General features: G+C 35.1%; 1 protein-coding gene across 3 annotated transcripts in view; it reads left to right on the top strand.

Annotated features, from left to right (window-relative positions):
* heph (polypyrimidine tract-binding protein 1 heph) overlaps positions 1-25,108 on the top strand; it is a 212,843-nt gene that overhangs the window by 73,734 nt on the left and 114,001 nt on the right. For all 3 annotated transcript variants that reach the window (XM_066391845.1, XM_066391844.1, XM_066391846.1), the window contains exon 2: positions 7,867-7,968. In XM_066391845.1, coding sequence (XP_066247942.1) covers positions 7,876-7,968 — 93 coding nt within the window. In that variant the 5' untranslated portion in view covers positions 7,867-7,875. The remainder of the gene's footprint in view (positions 1-7,866; positions 7,969-25,108) is intronic.

Raw genomic sequence — 25,108 nt, 5'->3', positions numbered from 1 at the left:
AAACCTGGTGGAGGATTACCATAAATTCCCGTTAAATGCGGAAAAGCCTGACGTTTTTCGAATCGCAACAGGTGTTTTATAAGCAAACTTCCAAAAGTCTATTTCAGTGTGTTTCGCGAGCCACGCAACAGATGGAACGCCTTTCTGGTTTATTTATGGTCGCGTTTCGTTTAGCAAAATTGCACCGGATATTAGGGTTTCCATTGTGATTCTTCTAAAACCCAAAAGCTGACGTTCGTCTTCTCTTTCAGTGTTGTTAAGAGAAATCAGTTCTCCAAGATAAAATATAATTGCGACGTTTTCTCAAATTACGTGCGCTCATGGAAGGAGTGGCAATTATCGAAACGAGCCCCTAACGAGGCGCCCCCACCGAGCGCGAACACGTAAAATAACTGCCACAAGCACGACGATTGTCTTTTGTTGCAGAAAAGTGATTTCCATTTGTTGTGGACACGATCCTGATGGCCCCAGCTGAGCTGATGGGCGCCTGAATACGGAACGGCGTCGTTATATAATAAAAAATCCATTGTCCCGTTGCAAAATATGCAGGCACGCTGCACTGTTTGCGCGAAACAACGCATTAGGGGCTATCTCTAACACCTAATCACGTAATGCGATACAATTATCAACGCCTGAGAGTCTCAATAGAACTGTAGACAATGAACCTCTTCTTCATTTTTGAAACAAGATAGATCTCTCTTAAACGGGTAACAAATGGCGTTTTCGCCCCAGTCACGTCACTTCCGTTGTCTAATCTTCCCCGTCTTATTGGCCAAAGTTTGACGTGACATGTATATTAGGATGAGGAACGCGCCCCTGGTACAATCCGGAGATTTACTGATCGACGCCCCAGCTCAGGTGAAATGGGGCTTAAAATTCCGATTTGACGGGGTAGTTTTCCTGACGTTCTAATTATTGCAAAGCACGCGATTAACCTGTAGACGAGATTTGGATTTCATGTAATTTAAGGGAGAATGGAAGCGAATACTCTACACAGAAATTATACTAATGAGAGCTAAGATTAATGTTTGGGGGCCTAGCGTTTATAATGAATTACTAAAAAAAAAATCGGAAAAATCTCCCAGGTTCCATCAATCCCGCAACGTCTAATTGGGGCCACCGGCAAATACGATATATTCGGTTATTACACCACTAGTGGTGGATGTTTTTTTAATATACGTTAACTGCTTTTATGCAAGATTGTCATTCAATACGACATGAACAAAACATTTAGGAGGACTCTCTCCAACTTTAAATAATAAACACTTGTTATGGAAAGCTGTTAGGCCATTCAAAAGACCAAAAGTACATAACTTCCCTATAAAACAAGATACACGATGGACTATAACCAACCAGGAAAAAGCTGATGCTTTCACTTACTATCTACCTGAGATCTTTAAGCTACACTTGAACACCGTTGATAATAAATGGTCAGAGGAAATTGATAATTTCCTTAAATGCCCACTACCATTAAACCCGCCAGTGAAATGGTTCTCCCCATCAGAAGTACAAAAAGAGATTAAACTGCTCAGGAATAATAAGGCTTCTGGATATGACTTAATAACACTGTACATTCTAAAGAAACTTAAAAGATAGACACTAACGTCAATAACACAATTATTTAATGCCATAATACGTATATCAAATTTTCCGAGGCAGTGGAAAATTTCTCACATCATCATGATCCCTAAACCTGGAAAGGAGAGCCATATACTAACATCTTATGGATCAATCAGCCTGCTCTCGTGCTTATCTAAAGTGTTTGAGAAAGTTCTACTACAAAGAATGAAATCTACAATTGACAAGGACAAACTAATTCCGGATCACCAATTCTGCTTTCGTAACCAGCACTCTGTAATTGAACAAATCCATCGTATCACCTCAGAAATGTATGAATACTTCGAGAATAAACTGTGCTGCTCGGCTGTATTTATAGATATGCAACAAGCCTTCGATAGAGTATGGCATAAAAGTCTATTGTAGAAAATTAAGCAAATTCTACTACAATTCTATCTATTGATTAAGTCATACCTAGAAGACAGAAAGTTTCAAACTAAAATAGATGGCACTACATCTAACACATGCACAGCTGCCGCAGGAGTTCATCAAGGCTTAGTACTTGGCCCAGTCCCATTTTCATTATACACAGCAGACTTCAACTGTAACAATAATGCCACACTGGCTACCTTCGCGGATGACACAGCAATATTAGCAATTGATGAGAATCATAAAATAGCCTCTAAAAAGATTCAGGAGAACCTCAATAACCTACAAAACTGGGTACAGAAGTATCGAATGAAGGTAAACGAATCTCAGTGAACGCACGTAACTTTCATACTAAGACGGGATACATGCTCAACTGTTACCCTCAATAATCAACAAATTCCACAAGCAAAACGTACAAGATACTTAGGCATGGGCCTAGATAGCCGCTTGACATGGAAACACCACATCCAAACTAAAAGAAAGGAATTGAACATCAAAATCAAGAAAATATACTGGTTGATTGGTCAACAATCTACGTTATCGCTCGAAAGACAAATACTGATATACAAATGTGTGGACATATGGAATTCAAATGTAGGGCACCACGAGAAGTACTAATCTTTCTGTTCTTCAACGATTCCAATTTAAAACACTACGCACAATTACAAACTCATCGTGATACGATACAAATCGAACACTCCACAGTGACTTAAATATATCTATCGTACTAGAAGAAATTTGAAGATTTCACATCAAATACATGAACCGCATCTCTGACCACCCAAACTATCTAGTAGCAAAACTGATACACTCGCCTCCAAGAAGGAGACTACGAAGACATCATACAACAGATCTTATAAATCAATTTGATACGTAAAAGTGATCATCTTGGTTGTTTCTTTACTAACTCAATTAGGATTGTAGAGAACTAGACCCTAATTCATGTTACACAAATCGCACATCTTTATTATTTATTGTCATTCCAAGTTTGACACATTGTAATAAAACTAACTAAAACAAATATAGTATTTTTATAACGATTTTGCAGAAAAATACTTAACGCATATTTGAAATGAAATATTTTCCACGAATGTTATTATATATGTATAAGCATTATATAACAAACAGGAATAATTGCTTTTAATTTGAGAAAATTATTAAAAACACAAACATCAAATCCAACTAATGTTAATTGACACATTGTTGAGATGTGAAAATCCTAACACAATTTTCAGTAGTAAATTTTTGAATGGTGACAGTGATATATATGCAATACAACAAGTGTATTGAAAATGATCGATTAACCTCAGAGAAAAATGCCCGAATTCAATTGGGTGTGATTTTTTCTGAGTGGGATTGCACGAATCGGCCTTGAATGCTATAGAATTTTCAATGCCAAATTATATTCGAAGCAGAATTTGAATAATCAAATGTTGCTGTGACATTTATGATACTTGTGATGTGTGTGACATTTGTATAATTTTTTGCTTATAGACATTGATTTTGACACAGTTGCCAGTGACAGATTGACAATACATTTCTGTTAGTGTCTATTACTGGGGTTAAAATTGTTAGTTAATGTTTGGTCCAAATTTGACGCGTGTACGTGGTTGGGTCGATGCACCCCTTTCGATACGATAACCGTGAACTACGTAGATCGTGGACTGGATTGATCGATTATGAAGGACCACCCTGAGTTTGCAGTCTCAGAGACACTGTTTTCGCGTATAAAAGAAACTAAACCTTCTTAACTTAACAAAGGTTTATTGGTAACATTAACAACTATACAATATCGAGAAATACGTTATTTAAAGAATGTTGACGAGAAGAATCTAGCGCGTACGAGTCTGTGATGAAGTAGCGAGAAAAGAGAGCCTCTTCAGTTACGCACCCTCCTTAAGTACTGATACGGAGGTGTAACACCCATAGACGTACTCCCGATAAGACCCCATTAGCGGCTTCTAGGCTACCTTGTCGCGTTAAAGCGTAGTACTTAGAGGCATGGTCGCTGGACTTTTATTGGAGCCCGGCCATTGTATTCGTTTGGCGGCACCTTTAATTTAGATTCGTAATTTTAGTCCGACAAAGAATAGTGCTGGAAATCCCAATCATAAAATAACTTTCCTCAGCCGAAGATGGGTGTTAAACGCTGGGAATTCCAACAGTATTACCCAATGGCTGGGGTTGTCCATGGGTGTAACATCAGTTTCTTAAACTCACTTTGAACATTTCAACTAAAAAATAACATAACTATAATCCATGATATAACAATACGTCGTAACTCCTAACAGTTAATAATGAAGTACCTGATTTTTAGAGTAACAACAGGTGGTGTCAACTTCTTCTGGATCGTGAAATATAATCCTGAAATTTTCACGAAAATAGTGTTAGTCGTTATATATGCACTATAACGTGGCCTCTGTTCGTCAAAATATGCATTTACTTAGGTTTTATTGGCTGTTACCTGATTGAACTATATAATCAGCAAAATCTCTAAAACTCAACAATCTCAGGCTGTTTTTCTCTGAAATCCGTTTTTGACGCAGCTATTTCCCAGGATGATACCGAACACTATAAGGATTATAAAATAAAAATGCAAATCACCGCATCAGGAACCCCTGGGGAGCGACGGGACGCTGTGTTTTTAACATTCAAACAAAATTCCCTGGTTTATGGAATTTTCTATAAAGTAATAAACCTAGGTAGTGGATGCAATCAAAAGTGTTTCTATTTTTATTAAGTTGCCAGGATGTATTTGCACAGGTTAAGCATTGCATAGCTGAAGTAACTATACTTCTCTTTGTCGCCTGACAGGCCTTCTTATGGATTTCAGCTCGACTTTAGATGGTGTCACGAATTTTTCACGAAATAGGATGTTAGCCATAATCGCTGGGAAATTTGAGGATAAGTTGAAAACCGTTTTGTCAGTGTATATGATAACTCAAGTTTCCTAGCAAGGTCCATAGTTTTTACGTTACCGCATTACTATCAAAATTATTCTTAGCCAACCATTGTCTTGTTCTGGTGGATTAAGATCTGATTATAGGTAAATTTGAGGGAAAAAACAAATATGAAAAATCTCTGGAATTTTCCAAGGAATAGCGGTGGCCCCTAGGGGTTTTCTTACCTCGTTAGATCATATATCTGGTATTATTCTATTACCTTTGTCTAATACATTTAACTATTGAATTCAAAACATGAAACTTTTATTCACAGTTATCTAGATATTTCTAAATCCAACAGTCATTAAGTCGGAAATAACAATAATTATTAAAAATGTAATAACAGTCCCTACTCTCTCATTAAATTTCAGCTCGGAAAATGTATACACATTAGGTCCGTAATGACTTTGGGGATATAATTTTATTCGAAAATATCATGTAAATTAATTACGTCGAGTGTACGAATTATGGTAAATATACCGCAAATAATATTATTTGTGTTCTTTATACTAAAACCGTAATATGTGTAATACCAAAGTTTTAATATATTAGATGCCAATAAGTCTTAACAATACCTATAAATCACACTTTATATAGCGTGCCATAGAGAGGGTTTGTTTAAAAAGAATGTTTGTCAATTGAATTAAAATTGGAAAAATCAAAGACGAAGCAACGTTAAATGACAAAGGGGTCTGGGAAGGGGCGAGGAGAAATACACAAGGACAAATTACACCAGACCGAACTGTATTTTCACCCTTCCTCTTTAGCCCCTACTTCAGTCATTTTCAGTCTATAAATACCCCTCTTGTTTGCAAGCACGATGTATCGAAAATCCTCGTGTTCAAGTTCAACTAGAGGAGCCACGTGCATTCATCTCGAGCATATAATATCTTGCTCTAAATTACTAAGAGTCAGTGTCTCAACCTCCTGCTAAACTTCATGTGAAGTAACTTACATTCAACTGTAACCCTCAATCAAAGTGTCTCTGTTAATTGTAGAGGTATTTCATACAGCTGTTCTTACTGCAACTGGTTAAGCTTTAACTTGATTTCGAAAACCACTTCAGCGGCCAGTTGGTTATTAATTGATAGTTGTCGCTCCCTAACTGAACATTGAAGAACTAGTTCTTAGTTCTTAAATTGCTTTTATTATCAATCCGTTGCTTCTCTATAGTGTTGTTCAAAAATTTTCAACTTTTAGCATTTGCATATTAGCTTTCCATAAAGAGAAGGGATAAATCCGCAACAAATACCGAAATAAATACAACCAGCCCTTCAAAGGCACTTTATCAAAGAATATTTAGTTTTGCGAAAGGTTTAAGCCCACTCGAGCGTTGTATTTACTGCGTTTCGTAGAATTTAATATTGCAGGCTAAAGTAATCTTTGCAGTAACTAATTTTCTAATGGAAACACGCCGCAGCTCTATGTTTAAATCACTCTAGTTAGTTGGATGTACCAGGTGCACCAATTTCATTCAAAGGTAAATCCTTCCTTTGTTTGGTACTTGATTTAGGATCGAAAAAACCACATGGATTTTTTACTTGCAGACAATAATTTAGCTTCTGTTACGAAATGTCTTATTTTACAACTAACGTTCTTGATTGGTCATTCCTACACGGAATTACACAGATGAAGTGTCATATTTCAAATGAACCATATTGATGTCAATTATATGCCCACATTACTCCGCTCCATAGGTACGTAATACGTACCTCCGGATTCAAAGGGTGTTCAAATAGGACCCTTTGGATTTCGGATTAATTATTTTTCGCCAAATCGCTGAAGGCACACCAACTCCTGATTTTAAAACTTGATACAAGATCAAAAGACCGGTCGCAAATGCATGTGTGCATCGGATAGGTATGTTTGTAACGCAGAGAACCTAGATAATTGATTTTTCCTTTGAACTCGCTAATTAAACCTGCCTATTTTAGAGTCATATTAAAAACGTAATTGTGTTTAAAAAGTCTTAACAAAATTCAAAATTCTGGAACGTTAAATTCAATTTGGACGTCAATTCATTTTGGCGTCGATAAAATCTCCCGTAGTTGCTTCGGTAGAAAATACTTTCGGGACCACCGAAAACCTCTTTAAAAACAACACAATGAAAATTTAGGGGAAGAAAAGTTATTTAAATACGAGAGGGTGCGAGCGGCCCTAAGACACAATGAGGGCCTGCTTAAAAAGGAGAATGGTCCTCCTGTTCCTTCAAACACAGAGCAGAAGGAATGGCTGTAGTGAAAGTTTAATTAGTTCATTTGTGCAGTGAAAATAAGTTATAACTTCAGATAAGGGTTTCACTTCTTATACAGTCCTTTCATCTGCGCAAACCGTCATTGAAATTATGAAAGAAGGAGGTGCTAAAAATCTGCTCAATCTTCAAAAAGTTTCTAAAATATCAGAATACTTACCAATTTTAGGAGATGTTTTAGCCTTAACCGAACTCTTTATGAGCTCTTAAAAGATTTACTATATATGTTCCTAATACTTAACTTTTAAAAAGTACAAAGTAAGTTCGGAGATTTATGAGCGTTTTCAAGATTACCAAGAACTACTAGAACCAGGAATTTTCATGAAATGTATCAGACTTTCTTTTATCACTTTTTCATAAGGAAATTAGGATAGATGTGTATTGGTCAAGTTCGTGCTGACTGATCATGCTTCATTTTACTTTTTTTTTAATATTTTGGAATTTGAGTAAAGTGCTCAGGAACTATTAAATTCTCAATAGTTTTCAGGTTCTGTGTATAACTAAGACTAAAAATTAATTAACCCTTAAAAGATTCGTTAGAATTCTTTCCGCCTTTAACCTTTTGAGATTTTGAATCAACTCTTTCTGAGCGTCAAGCGTTTATCATTGACTTACAAAAATTCGTAAGCAATGTTTGGAATTTATGAGCGTGATAGGAATTCCATAACAAGCAATTTCTTGTTTCAGGTTGACAGTATGATGTCCTGTTCACTCCCGGTAGTTCCAGTGTTGTCGTCTTTGTCTTCCCTAGCTGCAACTCAAGATTTCCCAATACACATCGGAATTAAGGTAAGACTGCTTTGATGCCCTTTTCTATACATTCACATCCTATTGAATATGAAACAAAGATACGGAGCAATTCATGGTAAGTGCTCCATTAAACGTTCTGAAAAATTAAAAAAGATAACTTCACCGAGTCTCATATACGGCCAAGGTAGGCTATATGCTATATCTTAGAGAAATAGTTTCACTGGCGCAGAGTTGAAGGTTGAGTCTGAAACCAACGGCAACATCAAAATTTCAAGTAACACGCCCTCTAAATTTCGATCTTTTTGGAATCGCCTTGAAATTATAAATATATTTTCTGTAGGTTAGCATAGGTAGGTCTCCAACTGTTTTCGAGATAGTGCCGCTTGAAGCATGGCTTCTTGTCGTTAAACCCGTGAAACTATGACAAGATTAACTTTTTAACTAGTACTAGTCAAGAAAAAACCGAATTAACTGTGCACTGTACTGAAAATTTTGCAGGCTAAATCAATATTAAATAACCATCATATTTAGTAAGTTCGATTTAAGTTAAAATATTCTTCTCCTCCACCCTCGAATTTAACCCAAGGCTTTATCCATGAAGTGTCAGAAAATCATGGCAAGTTTCCGGACTCCAAGAACGGGCATACTTGGCGAAACTATGCATATTGATACCAGGAATATGCGGCACTACGTAAATGATAAACGAGCTGGCAATAAATTTCACTTAAAGACGAGCCGAACACACAATACGATGGTATATTTACGCTTGTTGACTAGCAAGTCTAATCCTAATTCTTCAGGACGCTTTACCTTTTTTCCGAAGGATATATTAGACAGCTCTGATGAATGGGAATAAATTGCTCTCTAAGCCTGGATAATAATTTTGACTTAACAGCCAAAAGAATTCGATCTATATCTTTGGCATCGACAATATAACACATTAATGATAATTTGCTGAAAAATTTTAATTATATTTAAAGCGAAGTATTCATATAGTGTCCTAGCCTAAAGCCACCTTAACATCATTAAAAGGTCCCTGCATTTTGACCTCCGGGGAACCATCCATCAATTAAGAATGTCCCGTACCCCTTTCTCGACTATCTGTCAGCTACAGGGTCTCCAAACCGACCGCATATCAGGATTTAGCCCCACTAATTATCAGTGCACGCTAAATGTGTATACGTTTCGGAAAAACTTTTAGCCAGGATTTACGAATAAATACTATGAATTCTATTAAGTGCATTAACAATGCTTGAAATATTTACAAAACCCTTCCATTTTTTTTCTCAATTCCCTTGATCTCTTCGTCTTACTCCGGAAACATACTGTGACTAACGTATCTTATGGTCTAAATCTTAATCTGGCAACAATTGTTACTCACATTCTAAAAGCTTGACTTCTGTGATAAGTGCGTTGGACCCAGTAAACTGGACAAGCTTCCTCTATTTCCGATCGGAGTGACCCAGTATGCAAATGTATTCTCGCCCCTACACATACACATATATACCACCTCGTTCTATATTCCCAAATATATTATGTGAGTCAATATTTAGATATGGGCCCTTTTCTTTCGATAAACACAAGCGACAGCAATGATGAATTGGAACAAATAGTAATTTGGAAAATGGAAGTTGTACGGCAAGCTCCACGAATTTATTGTTCGTCGGAGATCGCATTTATCAAACTGTTTAAATGAATATAAATCGTATAATATAATACACAGAAAGCGTTGCGATTCTGTTTGCGTTTCCACTACAAGTCCAAAATAATAATGAAATAAGCATTTCCTAGTATTTTATGGTTCAGCTATGAAAAGTCAAATTTGAATAGAAACGTACCTAATGATTTTTCCATGGCAAAGGGAAAGTTAGGCGGTCCGTTTCCATTGAATCATAGTTCTCCAAGGACCGAAAGCTTACAAAGGCAGTAGCGGCCACTAAATTGTGTGTAATTCGATGTCTCTGGGCGCCCGTACTCGTACGGATGCAGCAACATCTGCAGGAAACCTCCAAGGATTTCATGTGGAGAAGTGAATCCGCAGAATTTGAATATTGGCCAAGAAAATGTCCTCAGAGAAATTAGGCGGTCTCCATGTGTTTGCCTTGCCGAACGAATAATATGTAATTCTATGTGGTTAAATTTTTTTATTCGGGAATTTCCCTACAGCTCTATATCTAGACAAAAGGTTGCTTTGTACCAGCTCTTGCTGGCAGTTTCCGATAAAATTTGTATGAGTTTATGGGATGCAAAAAGTTCAAATCAAAAACAGAACGCTAAATGGTATTTCTATTTGAAGCTTCGATATTATTATATTATTAATAAATTTCATACAAAGCCTGCCTGGTGGATACAGAAAACTGTTTTTTCAGGTTTCACCCTGGGGAATAATAATAACAATAATTTTATTGTTACTAGAATTTATTTCTACCCATAGTCCACTGATTCGGCATGACATTGCCAATGATAATATTTATGCAGGAGTTAAGTTATTTTGTAAATTGACATGTACTGCGGCCAAATGAGCCGAACACTGAGGGTTGTAAGATGAGACCCCTACTGGAAAACAGCCAGCAATTTGCTTGTAGGAAAGCTATTATTTTGAAAATTTAGAATTTAAGGATTTCCAGTACATAATAAATAAAATAATGATCTTTTTGGACATTTAGTGAGATATAATTTAATGATTAATTTCCCACTAATGGGTTCAAGTTTTCTTGAATGTGGAGTGTTTGTTAACGAGTCATCATAGGGTGCTTTATAATGCTATGTTAGTGGACTAGATTAGATTCGATTTTTTATTGGTGTTCTAACAAAAATTTATTTTATGCTACACTTTTACACAAAATCTCATTTTCTCTCTTCCTCTCTTTTGAGTTCTGCTATTTTGTTTAGTTAGCCTAAACCACTTGCAGGCGGATCTGCAGGCTGTTAAATATCCACATTAGAAGACTCTTTGTTTAGACCAGTGATATTCTTTGGTTGGATAATTCGATTCCCTGATTGTTTGCTGATATGAGGCGCTGAGTAACTTTGCTACTTTTACTTGCGAACGACTCATTTATCATGGTACTCACCCTTTTTGTTTCTGATTTCAAAGATCAGAAGATTGTGCTTAACATACATTTCAACCATTATTCTCTGCAATAACACATTTTCGTTGTTTAAACGGTAGTTTTCATGTAATAGCTCCAAAGTTACTTTTATTCGCTCTGTTGACGATTTTGGCGGTCACCATCATCCGTTACAGTGACATCAGAGTCCCAGATGTATTTAGAGGATAGTTCAAGGCTTCAGCGTGGTTACCAGTTTCAGTCTATTTAGAAGACTTAAAGAGCGTTTGGTGGATCTTCACAATTTTCAACGGTCAGTACTTGGCCCTCCCACAGACACAAAACATCCACGAGTCACACAGGTAAGTCTAATTGTCGATATATTGTGGCAGTTTTTCACAAGAGCACTCTCAGAAACGGATCCATTGGTAGCTATCTTGAATCCCCCCTGTCCCTCTTTAATTTATCCATGCATGATTTTAAGGAAAAAGGTTCATGACATTCTAAGTGCATTGTCGTTTAACCTGTAGTATTCAGGGTGTTGCCGTTTCAATTCGCTAAATGATTTAATTTCACAATTCACGCAGCTTTCTAGTTTTAATACGAATTTTTTAATTTTTGTGTATGTACGAGTATAACACAGAATGAGCCACCGTGAGGAGCAAAGTAACTCACATATAAACTTAATAAACCTACATTCGCTAACAGAAACATCGATGAATGGAAATTCTGCATCTAGGTTACCTCGAAACACCAAAATTAATATGAACCAGTGGGGCAACTAATAACAAATATCTTTCGCCCCAACTCGGCTCAATTAAGATGTTCCAAACTAACAACCAGATTGAATACAGTATCGACATAGGCAAATTCGATATAATTACTTAATATCAACCGACACTTAGTGATAATTATTGCGGGATCGGGAGCAAAGTCAAGAGCAAAGTTCGTGGTATAAGTTTGGGCCCAACTTTGGCCCTACGAAGGTCGGAAGGGATCGGTCCCTAGAGCGAGCGTTGCGTACATAAGTGTTTACGTAGGTAAGCTAATATCGAAAGTTCAGTTAGTCGAGTTGGTTAGGATGTATCTAATCCTATTAGCTGAAGTATTGAATTTCCAATGGTAAATTAATTTATGAAATCCTGCTGTTTAGAATTTGAGGCAAAATCAAAAAATTCCTGCATCCCGTAAATAAGTCGAGGAATATCTCCCTGCATCTTTTCCGACGATGGATTTACGCCGACAGTTGGCGTGTATGCTTATAATAAAACATTGTCGTCGTTTTGCTACCTATCCAGATTAAAGGGCCTTGCTTGCCGGGATCTTATCCCTGTTGTCACTTAAACTGCAAATCTCCGGCCCAGATTAAGCTGCTTTATTGAATCTTGGAGGGTCAAACGAAGTGCGGTTATAAATCTTGGCAGACCACTTTAAATCGACCGAGATTATTTACTTACATTGTTGGCAAGGGACATGTCTGCATGGGATAGTTGTTGATGATTAGAACCTCGACCCCATTTTGATTAAACTCAAAATTCTTGTTCGGTTAAGTAACGTTGTAGTAAGGTGGGGTTTACGCCGCCGAACATAATGTTATATTAATTGGGCAAAGTTACGCAATATCTAGGGTAGCTTTTATGTGTGGAGACAGGCGGTAATTAGGAAAAAAATGCGAGGTATGACAAAGTATTAAATAAAAAATTTCATACGGAGTTAAATACAAATGAGAAACACCTTGTATATTCGAAGCCAAAAACGTGGTTTCGTGGTAACTTTGTCATTTCTGACAATATGATGATGATGCATGAAGTAATCGCGATCACCACGGCAAGATACAACTTTTGGAACGACTGACTTTTGCATTGTATATACGATTGCCCCTGAAAAATGAAAGCAATTTAGAATAAAAGAAAATATTCACCCCAACATTTTAGCATTGTATCATCGGAGCGTACGCAACGTTTCAATCCCCATAACGAGAAACTGAAAAGGCGGATCCAGCTTCAACATATAGCTATTATCTCTTTATTTTGCATTTACTCTTTCCGGAACTGTGCCATTTTTATTATTAGCAAAATGCCTGTGAGTGATTTTACTGGCATATGATTTTATGTTGTTTGCTTTTTTAAACTGCTACTATCATCGAATTCTTGTGAAGTCTCATTTCCGTCATTATTTTATATGCGAGTGCAGTATGGGCAGTCGTTTTTGGGTGCATCACATATTTTTTTGATTGATTGAAATGCACATTCAGTATTAAATTTTACACCATTAGCTTTTCTTTGAACTCCTATGAAAGATTAGGCGTCTCATTTACCCTCAGAATAACTTAGGTTACTACATATGATTGATTGAGTTAAAACCGGGCACTCAAGATATCAGGGTATTGGACATGTTAGGCATTTCTAGAGGTGAAAATTACCCCGAAAAAATATTCGGAAAATGAAACTCATAGAAGTTAAGACTTAGAAGCTGAGACCTATTTAGACCTTGGAAATTATTGGAAAAAACGTGCTGGCTAAGGTACTGCACCATGCCATATTTGAATAGAGCCTTGAGTCTGAACCCGTCGATATTTAAATTTTACGAACAGTTTACTAAATTTTAGCTCACGTGAAACTCTGCTGGTAAAATACACAGAGACATCATCAAATAAATATGTAAATATTTTCCAAATGCATGACCTAAACACATTTCCTTCTGAACATTGCTGAACAAAGCTAGGTAGTCTGTTTGTTATTTTAAAGAGTAAATTTTCGTTAAAACTTGCATAACGAACTTCAGCAGACGCCCGAAGAAAATCTAAACATATGCAAGGAGATTGTTGGGAACACAATCCGAATTATTCAAAGGATTTATCTAATTTGAGCCACTGATTGCCGACATTGTGACGACTTTCGTCGCTTTTCTGAAGCTTTTGAATGCAATTTAAATTTATTGCTTTATACTGCCGGTAGGCATTGGGTAAATGAGCTTAAACTACTCAACTTGCTGCACATAGGTTTGATAAGTGAATGTAAATAGTTCTATAGAGGAGAATAGTGTCAACACTGTTAAATAGAAAAAAAAATCGACATGATTTATAGATATCTTAAATCTGATGATTTTAATGTAGAAAGGAAAGAGCAACTATCTTAAGTTGCATTATTTATTTCATTATACTGATATTGGCGTTCGATTCAGGTATCATCGAACGATGAACGGAGCTGAAGCTTTTGCTGGGTCATTCGGTGACGAATTAGGCTGCAATGAATTTTTTTTTCTTTACTGCTTAATTTCTTATTGTTAGTTTAGTTGTTAAGTAATATCTGTCTTTCCACGGTACCAATAGGTTGATGTGATCATCCTTTCATAGAGAGTTTTGGTAGATCATCATTCTAGGAAAGAATTTTACTTCTTAGAGTCAAAAATTTACAACCTAATATAGTTTGCAGAAAATCATGGAATATTGTCCTTTCTACAACCTCCTTATGTTAGATTCGTATAAAAAAATACCCTGTAGGTTCAAGTTGTTGGTCTGACCGTTTTTTGCCTATCATCTTAAATACTTTCCCAACATTGCACCTCTGCACACAACTTTTTTTAGTTAAATGCATTCCTATGAGTCATTTGAATGCACATATTTCCTTATCGTAAACATTTTTCTGCAGAAAGACGATTTACAGTCATACACGACCGTCTATTTCGATAAGGATCGAGGAAGTATATTCGAGCACTGATCCGAATAAAAGCGATATAAGATTTCTCGTCAATTTTGTACACCTTATAGATTTTCAGTTGATGTTTTACGGTTCGTAGAATTTTGTTTATTCTACAACAATTCCATCTTTTCATCGTGAAAATCGATTAGAGTATGGCTTTTGAATTTCATATGCAAGAGCATCTAAGGCAACTCGGGACATAAGTGGATTACATGTTCTTCAAGTGTGAAATAGACTGGAATATTTTATGTGTAAACTAAGTGAGTGAACCATAAAAACTTTTCTAATTCCTTGAGCCGGGATTTATCTAAAATTTAGGCCTTAAGGTCTTAAATTTAATGGTAGATCTTACAGTGACGTGCCAGCAGTGAATATAATATATGTATGAAAGGTAGCGGTGTTTGAGATTGTTTTCTAAATTTTATGTTTGTTTGAACCGTTATTTCTCCCAGTCATAATTAGGAGATTCAAGATGGAAATGTAGTTTTTAATAGCTTGAATACACGAAGATTTTTCTAGCCACAATGTAAATTTCCCAAATTAATTTAGGGGTCAAAAAACATATTCGAATAGTTCAGCTTAGATTGGAATTCTGTTCATCGCATACAAAAAATCGTGTTCTGACAAATCGTAAAATCCAATAATGATTCATTGTTCGTTGTTCGGCTTGTTAAACATTCGTTATCGAACAAAGCGAGTGAAAACAATGAAACTTAAAAGAGCGTAAAAATTACAAATATGCCCGCAAGGCGGATTCAAAAAACTGATTAGGGGCCGAAATTGTAATTTTCTAATTTTTATTTGCTCTTAATGTTTTTGATACGACCCAAAACATTTTTAGTATTATTTTATGCACATGGAATGTCTACCTGCCAAAAGAAAGAAGGCATTTCACAGAACACTAAACGACGAAACATGCCGTGTCATCTGTGTAATTGAGCATGCAGGAAAACTGTAAATTAACACAAACGAGAACCTTGTTTAATTTGTCATGTAATATAAGAAGTCATTGCCGCAATTAGCAAAACAACTTGGCACGTTTATGTACTTGGGTGTTAAAGACCTTTTATTAATGTAAGTAGGCAAGCAGAGGTTGTTGTTCTAATTTTTGTTCTGCAATATATGCTGTTAAGCATAAATCCATATAAACAGGGATTTAAATTTCAATTATAAATGAAGTATTATAATTTCTATGAGAGTTGGAGGATTTACCAGATTCGAGGCTATCACTTAAGTATGGGTCCTAAATCACTGCCCAAAACTCCGCTGTCTAATTTGGCTTTGGCACTTCCTTGGATATCTTGTATGCAGTCAGCACTAATATCGACGCTAAACGACGTTCGACAGGTGTCTGCAAATCCAAATTGATTTCCCCCCTTGTGGATTCATCAAGTATATTGAGAGGCATTTCAGACATCTGCCTGATTTTTCCGAATATTCTTAAAACATTCTTTAGGCCATTCTTTCCCAGGTCACTAAACATTTGTTAGAGTCAAAAATAAATTATTGACGACCTAGAATGTGATGAATTTAAAAATAAAATGAAAACATTTCTTTATTCGTCATATTTACATTTGCGAAAATTTTGGAATGGTACAATTTGCAATAAAGGAATCCTGTCTATGATTACCCAGTTTGACCATATGATTTGAATGAATTTAATACACATATATTTGAACCTACACATATCTAACTATAGGGCAAGCAAGGGTCGATAAGACATAAAGTGCCATCCACAGTATTATCGTCTGTAGATGTTTACCTACAGTAATGACGTCGACAGTAAACAATGAGACGTCTATAATACGTATAGTGAAGTGGATTATTGAGGACACATGAGGTCAATAATAGCGTTAGGCTGGGCTTTAATTTAAACGAATACTTCCGATTAAGTCATTATTGCAGACATGCACAAGTTCATGCAATAAGTAAAGAGAGGAAATTTTAGTAATACCTATTGACAGTTGATTACAATATTATATAGCATGTGACTGACTAGGATTAAAAACAAATAAGAAATATAGGAAAATTCCGAAAGTTTGTCATCGTCAAATGTATTAACTGTGAGTTTTATACAGTAATAATAGTTGTTCTACAAGAAGCGACAGTTACACTTTTCTGTGCATTTTTTGAAGAGTCAAAAAACACACTCTGACTTGTAAAAATTATATATTCTTGGACGAACATATAATGAAGGCTGTCATGCTCGATGGGGAAGTTTACGTGACGAGCGAAGCGAGTGGCTCAATTCTCCATAGGGAATGATGCTCATTATATGCGAGTATAATACTACGCTTCAAACGCGGTCGTAAACATCCGCACTTTCCGCAAATTAACTAAGAAACCTCTTTAAATAATGCCGTAATAAGAAGCCATTGTATAACTTTTGAGGCTAAATTCTACAGAATTAAATAAACTTTCTATTTTCCAAGAACTTTCCCATTTCCTAGTTTACCTCTAGTGCTTCTGTAATTTAGACGTGTGTCATTTTTATTAAAATTTCTAATCAATAAACGTATTAAATAATTGAGAATAAAATCTATGATATTTGATGTACCACGGTTGCTGCCCTTTTGCGCATCTTTACGTCGAAACTTAAAATTCAAAGCTTACTAAAACTGGAACTTTAAGGCCTATTAAATACTCTGGTGGCTGCTATCTATATGGGAATTTTATTATATTTCCGGAGGGGGGCATATAACGTGATGAACTCATCATGCACGCTCCATATCATTTCTTGCATTGCAGAGGTTAATAGATCGTATCGAGTGTTTACAGCTGATGTAAAATTACCACATTCTTGTAGATCCGTGAACAAATATGTACATTACTTTTTCTCCCAACCTGAAAACATGTTATATTAATTTAAGTATTGATTAGTAGATGATCATCGGGAGGGGTAAACTTGGTCACGATCGCTGGTAACCTGCAATTTTTTTCTATCGTCCATGGAGGCAACTAAAAGTGAAGGGATTTCCCCGTTAGGTTTATAAATCAAGTTGACGCAATGTTTCGGAGACAGGAAAAGACTTTATTTGTCGGCAGTAGAGACAATTTTACCAGTAGCCCAAACAAGTAAAATTTTTTCCTACCACTGGAACGACAGATATGAAATGAAATATTCGACCTTTATATATTGTGCAAATTAAAGGGACAGTTTAACAATACGGAAAAATCTAATTACTTATCAGGGTTTTCGCCCTCTCCCCTATCAATTCAGATATCCAGCATTTCTCTGTTTTCTTACAAAAGATACACGAAGCTATCACATGTGTGCTCGTAGGAAAACTATTGTACAGAAATACATTTCTTCCGCATTCGGTTACTGACCGAAGTCCGTTTTTCGTTATTCTTTTAATCATCCCATTTGAAAAAAATGGAGAGAAAATAATTCTTTGCTTTTTCAACAATAAGTTGAAAAAGCGAAAATTGAAATTTTCATTGTATCTTATATATATTTTTAACTAAATCTGTATTCGCGCCTGCTAAGGGGGGGTCACATGAGAATCCATCTCAAAAGTAACAAAATTTATCCCTCAAAATAAAATCATCAAAATGAAAGTTTCTTTTCATTTTTCTTTGTAAAATAGTAAAAGATATTAATACAAGCTCGTTCTGAATCAAGTCATATAAGAGTTGTTTAATGTGTTGTGGTTTATTGTTTGACCTCGTATTTATTTACACTAGTTGGACTCAATTTTGAATTCAGCTATTTTGGAACCATATGATGGATAATAAAATCTATTGTGGACAACTAACAACACGGTTGTTTATCTAGCGGTTAGTTTTGTAATAAATTTGGAAATAATATGTTCGAAAGCCATAGAATATTTAATATACATTTTCGGCGACGTAGAATATTTATTAAATCGTCCGGAAATATTCATTTTATCCATTAAACTGAAAATGCTTAATTATGTATTACGTAATATCAAATTTAGTGCGGAAATTATGATGCCAATGTTTCCCATTGGCATCATAATTTTTGTATGGTGCGCGTAAGCTCCATTCGATTTTCAAACGTTCTGCATATTAAAAGTAATTGAGCGAGGTAAATAAATAATCCCACTTAACCCCGAATTTTTCATAAAAATATTGTCATTTATGGACTCATAATTCCATTGACATTTTGGAAAAAATATTTCCGTGGATGATTAATAAAAAATGTCCATTTGATGAGTTGAAAACGAGAAAGACGAGACGTACAAACTTATATTTTTTGATAACGAATCAGATCAACATTTTTGCCAAGAATATCGTTATTTTTTTTTGAACAAACAAATTTTTTTCTCGCTTCTCTCCTGACCCTTCGGGCAATCCTTGCCCATTCTGGAGAGGTAATTCTCTCAACGTCTATATATCGTCGGATTAATTTAAAAATATAACCCGAAAATAGGAAAATAACGTCCAATTAAATTTGAAAAATTATTGCCCTATGTTTCCAGACACGTTTTGCCTCAAAATGCAAACCGTTAATCGCGATAATTTTGTTTCTTAGCCTTGGCACTTTTTCAAATTATTTGTTTAATCTTTGTGGTCCCATCTCCGATCTCAGCTGTACAATTCTCATATTTGGACTTACCGAATTGATGCAAAATGATACAAGTTGAAACTTTATTTCATTGCCGAACGAAGAAATTAAATTTTTTGAATTCTCAATTCGAGAAAATATATGATCTTGCGTCTGTATGATCCTCAAAATGCTCACTGTTACATTAAAATTTAATTGAAGTACGTACTTTTGACTGTGTAGACAATTAAGCAAAATATCTCCCTACAAATATTTAAGTAATAGCAGTCTGCAAGATGGCAAAAAGATGTTAATTTAGGAGGTAAAACACTCAGCGAAACGTCAAAATTATCCTTTAGTCGGTCATTGTGAAAGAAAGCAGTGTTAATGGGTTTAGTGTCGGATTTCCGATGTGATGACACTGAATTCGATTCCCAGTTAGGCAGTTCTTTAAATCTTTTTTATTTATATTTATATTTTTTTAGTCGCGGTAAGAACACTGTGCAGCGTGCATTCGTGTGGCAAAGTGTTTTTCCGCACTCACTGCGATCTGAAAGTAGCACTTTACCACACGTTTTACTACCCTATGAAATTCGTATCCAAATATACTATTCTTTCGGAATAATAATGCCATATGTACTTTCCTTGTATGATAGGGGTAAAATGTGTCTTCATATTTTTTACTTTAAGAGACAATTGGCGGTCTCAACTCCTATTTAATATAATCTTTAGTTTGACCATCTGACGGGATTTCAAGTTCCAACAAAACCTCGTTTGGTTCAAAATTACGAGCCATAAAGTAGAGTAATAAAATCTGCGAAGAATCGCACCAGAACTATAAAGTTTTAATTCAAAACTTTTTCATTGTTGGGAAAGTGGACAAATTAAAACATATGTGCTGGCAGTTTAGAGCAAACTTTGCACTATTAAAAACTATGGCCCTTGGCATTAAGATTATCAAAAAAACTGTTGAAAAATCTTTTTGGTAACATGTTTCCCTCATCATGCGGTCATATTTCATTCTCAGCACACTTAACACTCTATGCCCAATTAAAGGTAATTTAAGTTAAATCAGAGAGGGCACTTTTTCTTGAGTTGCCACCCAGCCGTAGTTTCCAACAATTCGTAACGTTAGTGCTCAGTAGTAAACTTTTCTTATTTTTTATCATCCCTGAGTAAATCTTGAAGAGCTATACGAGTTGGTTTAAAATTTAATGCATAAAATGATGTAGATATGAAACTCAAATCAAGTACCTTAAACATGGAGGTAAACTTAAAATTGAAGGTTTCCCCTACTTATTTAACGTTTATTAAATACGTTAAAGGTTCCCACTTGAAATCGTGTATTCCCTATTACACCCTTCCATAGATGTAAAGATAGAGAATTTCGCCGGGAAATGTTCCAAAAGCCGCATAGTCGGCCCGAAATTCGAAAACAAAAGATAATAAAGGGCGCGCCAAATTACATTATTCGTTGAGATTAGCTTCTAAAGAGAGAAAACAAAACCGCAGAAATAACTGAACAACTCCTAAGATGGGAAACAGCAATCTGAACAATGTCTAGATTAATTTTCTTCGGTTTATGAACCTTTTACAATCGTTCACGTATAGATTAAAGAGCTTTTATAAACAGGGTGTGATATTTATAGCTCGCAGGTCTTTAGCAAGTCACCTCCAATTTTCCAGCGATGAATACACAGTGTAACTTACTTTCCTGTCATAAAGTTCCGAACAACATTCGCTGGTTTTAGTTTTACGGTATAATTCGAAAGCCAACTTTTCAACGATTATTTAATTAGGGAATTTATAAAGTTTGAGAGCGACATTGCGTGTACCTTTCTGCTTCATGTACTCAACGTTAGCGGAATGTGCTACAATGGGGACTAATTTGGCTTGCGCTCAATCTCAAAGAAAATTAGGCCTACTTTACTGTTATTAGCAAATTTAGCACTGTTAAATAGTTTGCTTTTAATCCGACGATGAATAAAATTTAGCATTTTTTCTTTTCTCCAAATGGAAAAAGTGAAGCTATTCGGGCAACAATACGGTTACAGTTCATCATTCCATATTATAGAATCTGAAATCGATATGTGAAAATTGTCACCGCAACTTTCGAACATTTATCTCTTGTATTCTTGATGGCCATTCAATTGTGTACAAACACACTTAAAGTACAAAGTTCAGGATGTAAGTAGGTATCTCAAACTTTATTTAACAATCCAGTTATTTTATTTGAAAAGATAAACATCATCAAAGTACATTATTATAAGCTAATGTAGACCAGAACTCATTAACATTAAAAGCAAAAACCGCCTAATAACACAAAATGAATTGAGTGTGCGGTGGTTTGTGAATATTAATAATGGACCCGAAACTCACTCGATACAAAAAACTCCATTTATTTGGTTTTATCCTAGGTTTTATTAATATAGATTCGTGTACACCTATTTCAATAAAATCCAATAAATTCAATGACCCGATAAAAGATAGATTGATTATAGAGTAATTTATCATTTGGGGGTTGAATTATTAATTTTTAATAAGGTATGTGTGCACACGTTTGCATTTGAGACTCTAAAACGAGGTCACATATTGAGAGTTAAGTGTTTCCTATGAATTAGTTACAGATGATGATGTCGCCAGACTACTCGGTATTTAATTAAAAATTTTAATATTAGTCCGATTGTTGCGCAGTTAATATAGTCAAAAAGAAATGTGCATCATACTTCCTAAAATTATGAGCCTTCAGCAACGTTATATTTTTTCTCATATATATATATATATATTATATTTTTCTGTTAGTTGAACCGTATTGAATGAACATCATTTCACCCACTTAACAACATGAAATTTTAACTATAAGTTTTCTGCCTATAGACTTCACTATACCATGGTATCATTTCAAGGCTCGGCCTCTAAGGGTTAACTCGCTGAAATGCGTCCTAGAAACACGAATTCTACTTACTTTAAACTCACGTGCCACTCTAAGAGGCAATAAACTTCCCTTCAAGTTTTAAACCACATTAATATAAGGATGTTCATTCAGCGGGAGCAGGTTCTTTACCCTCAACATACCGGAGATCGAACTGAGCTTGTAGCTATATCTCTATTTATTGTCCTAAGCAAGTTCAATATTAATCGAAAATCGAGGTCGCTTTGTTTTGAGATAACTAACCCACAGTACCCTGTATCAATAATACGCCGATTGTACAGGATTAGTGTAATGTAATAGCATTAATTATGGTTGTGTGTAATTTCTAGATGTAGATAGATATAGGTATCGCGCTTTAGATTTAATTAGTGGAGTTGCTTTGGAAAATGAATATGTGGTGTTATTATTTCAGATGTCTGATTTATTTGTTAAAGTACAGATTGAACGAACAAGTAATGTACACTTCATTTTTTTAATAAAGTATATGTCTTGGTGCTGTTGTCAATCTAGGAATCAGAGTAAATTCAGGAAATAATATAGAATATATAAATATTTCACATTTTCCTTTAGAACAAAAAAATCTGATAGAAGTGTATTTTTAATCTTAAATAATACCAAACATTATCATTCAAAATGGTAACATTAATCGGTTAATTGAGAGGGGAAAAATTGCATCATCTTATCCGAGATTATTTTTATCAGATATTTCATGTACGTATATCTTGATATTCCATTTTGGTTATAAGAACCAGTAATCTGGGTCTCTGGATACCAAGTGGTCGCCAAGTAACCTCTACCAACCAAGTAATCTCTGAGTTTGTAATATCTTTTGTTAGTTCTTGAAAACTCTCTTACGGGTACTGTACACAACTCTTAGTACTACACAATAGTCATAATAATCAATCCATATGGTTGCAACTAAACTAGGACAGTTTTCCCAAGCGTTCATAATCTGGCAAACACATTGTAGCCTAATACCAGGTCGTAAAAGTGCGGCTTAACTGATTCAAATTTATTCCACTATATTGACGATTTCACACAATAGAGAATATTTTTCCAACAACGCATTACAAAAGCCATTAGCAACTGATTTATGTGCTACAATAACCAAAAATGACCTGTGCCTCCCTTAATTTGATTATTGCGTGCAATCAGTGGATTTCATTTTGAAATATCTATACTAAATAGGGGAAATGATTGTAATTTTCTCATGTACCAGTGCTTTTCGATGTCTGTAATAATAAGGTACAAATCCTTCAGGTCAGCTTCTCAGTAAAGCCGTTAAAATTTCTGAACCGAGACCGAACAAAAAGCAAAATTTTGGGAATCATCTTTCAAAAGCGAACAATAGCCCCGGAAAGTTTTGGGACGCTATCGTTTCCTCAAGACACGAAACTTTGTAACATTTAATTTTAATTAAATCGGGTCTAGCGTTAATTATTACGACATAGCGTTTAAATTTGATACAGTTAGAAGTTTAGTCCATAGTGGTATCAGTTGGGAATGACAAACATTTCATTTTTAATTCATTTTAACAAAAAATTGTGTTCCACAAAACCTTTTTGTGCAAAAAAGGTATACTTCGTATGAGTTTCCAAGAACCCTCGTTCTTGAGATATTTACAGTTCAAAGTACAAGGATACAATGTTGACAATGTGAAGTATCCAATGTTTTGCTATTGCTAATAATTTTCTCACTCTTTTAGACAGCAATTTATTAGAAACACTGGGTGCCTTCATTTTAGCATTCAATCAAAATATTGCTGTTAGTCTCCAGTTCTCATATTAAATACAAAATTAATAATAATGAATGCACAATTATTGCAAATAGCCATCTATTACAAGAATCCCAACCCCCAGCCCTAATTATTGAAGATAAAATTAACTACAAAATAATTTTGGTTTAGCTCCAAATGTTTCAAAACCAAAGGTTTATCGAGGCTTCCATAAGCTCTATCTTTTTTGCGAAGAACATGTTTCAGAATAAAATTTATATTAGTACTAAATTTACCGAGTACAAAGGAAAAGTTATTTCAATTTGAAATCCTGTATTTCCAAAACCGTCACTTTTTGAACTTAAGTTGGATTAAGTCATCATATATTTACCTCAGCAATCTGTTAGTATAGTTTTGTACACACTTTGGTGAAGTAGCTGAAGTAAAAAGATTTAATTTTGTTAGCAGTTAAAACGTCTTAGCTCTAACACGAACCGACACTGAGCTACGTTAAGCTTACAAATCTCGATACAACTAATTAAAAAGTTTCAGTATGAGCAAAGTTGAGGTTTTAACCTACACTTTATAGGGCAAGTTTGGTTTTGCTAATTGTTTTAGAAACTTGGAGATTTGTTGCTGTTTGCAATGGCAGGTTTAAGAGCTTTATAGGCTTATTCTGCCACGAAACTCGAGCGTCGCGCCCAGATGTAATTGTGAAAATATTTTTCACTTCACGCGTCGTCAGAAGAATATTTCCAAAGAGATTGGTTTTCACATTTTTTTTCTATATATTTTCTACCTTAGCTACTATAGTATAATATACTCTCGGTTTAGTGCAAAACTAACGATGCTCTCTAAAGAAGATTCCCAGAATTCGGTTGACATTATCTGCAACGAACAAACTAGCAAAATAAAAAAGTTTCTCCTGTTTACGTTTAAAACTTTATTATAAAACTTAATTATGAGGAAAATGAATATATTACCGGGCTTTTACCGTTGGAGGTTCACGTCAAGCTCAGCTAAATTTCTTCGGGCGATCTAGTTATATTTCTAAAAGCTTTCCTTAGTTTTTCAGTTTGGGTTTACCAGGTATTTGTTTGATGTTTAGACGTTAGTCTGAACAGAATTTATGATAGGGTAACGAAAATAAAAGCTTTAAAGGATAAGTTTCTTCTGTTCACCTACTGATATTATCTTTTTTGTTTGTTTCAGGTATACGATACAACACGTTATAAAATCTATTGCGTTCTAAGTGAATTTGTAAGTACTGCA

The sequence above is a fragment of the Euwallacea similis genome, chromosome 7 (genome assembly GCF_039881205.1).
Source record: "Euwallacea similis isolate ESF13 chromosome 7, ESF131.1, whole genome shotgun sequence".
NCBI classification, from domain to species: domain Eukaryota; kingdom Metazoa; phylum Arthropoda; class Insecta; order Coleoptera; family Curculionidae; genus Euwallacea; species Euwallacea similis.
The sequence above is the reverse complement of the archived record's forward strand: the minus strand, read 5'-3'. Positions and strand labels throughout refer to the sequence as shown.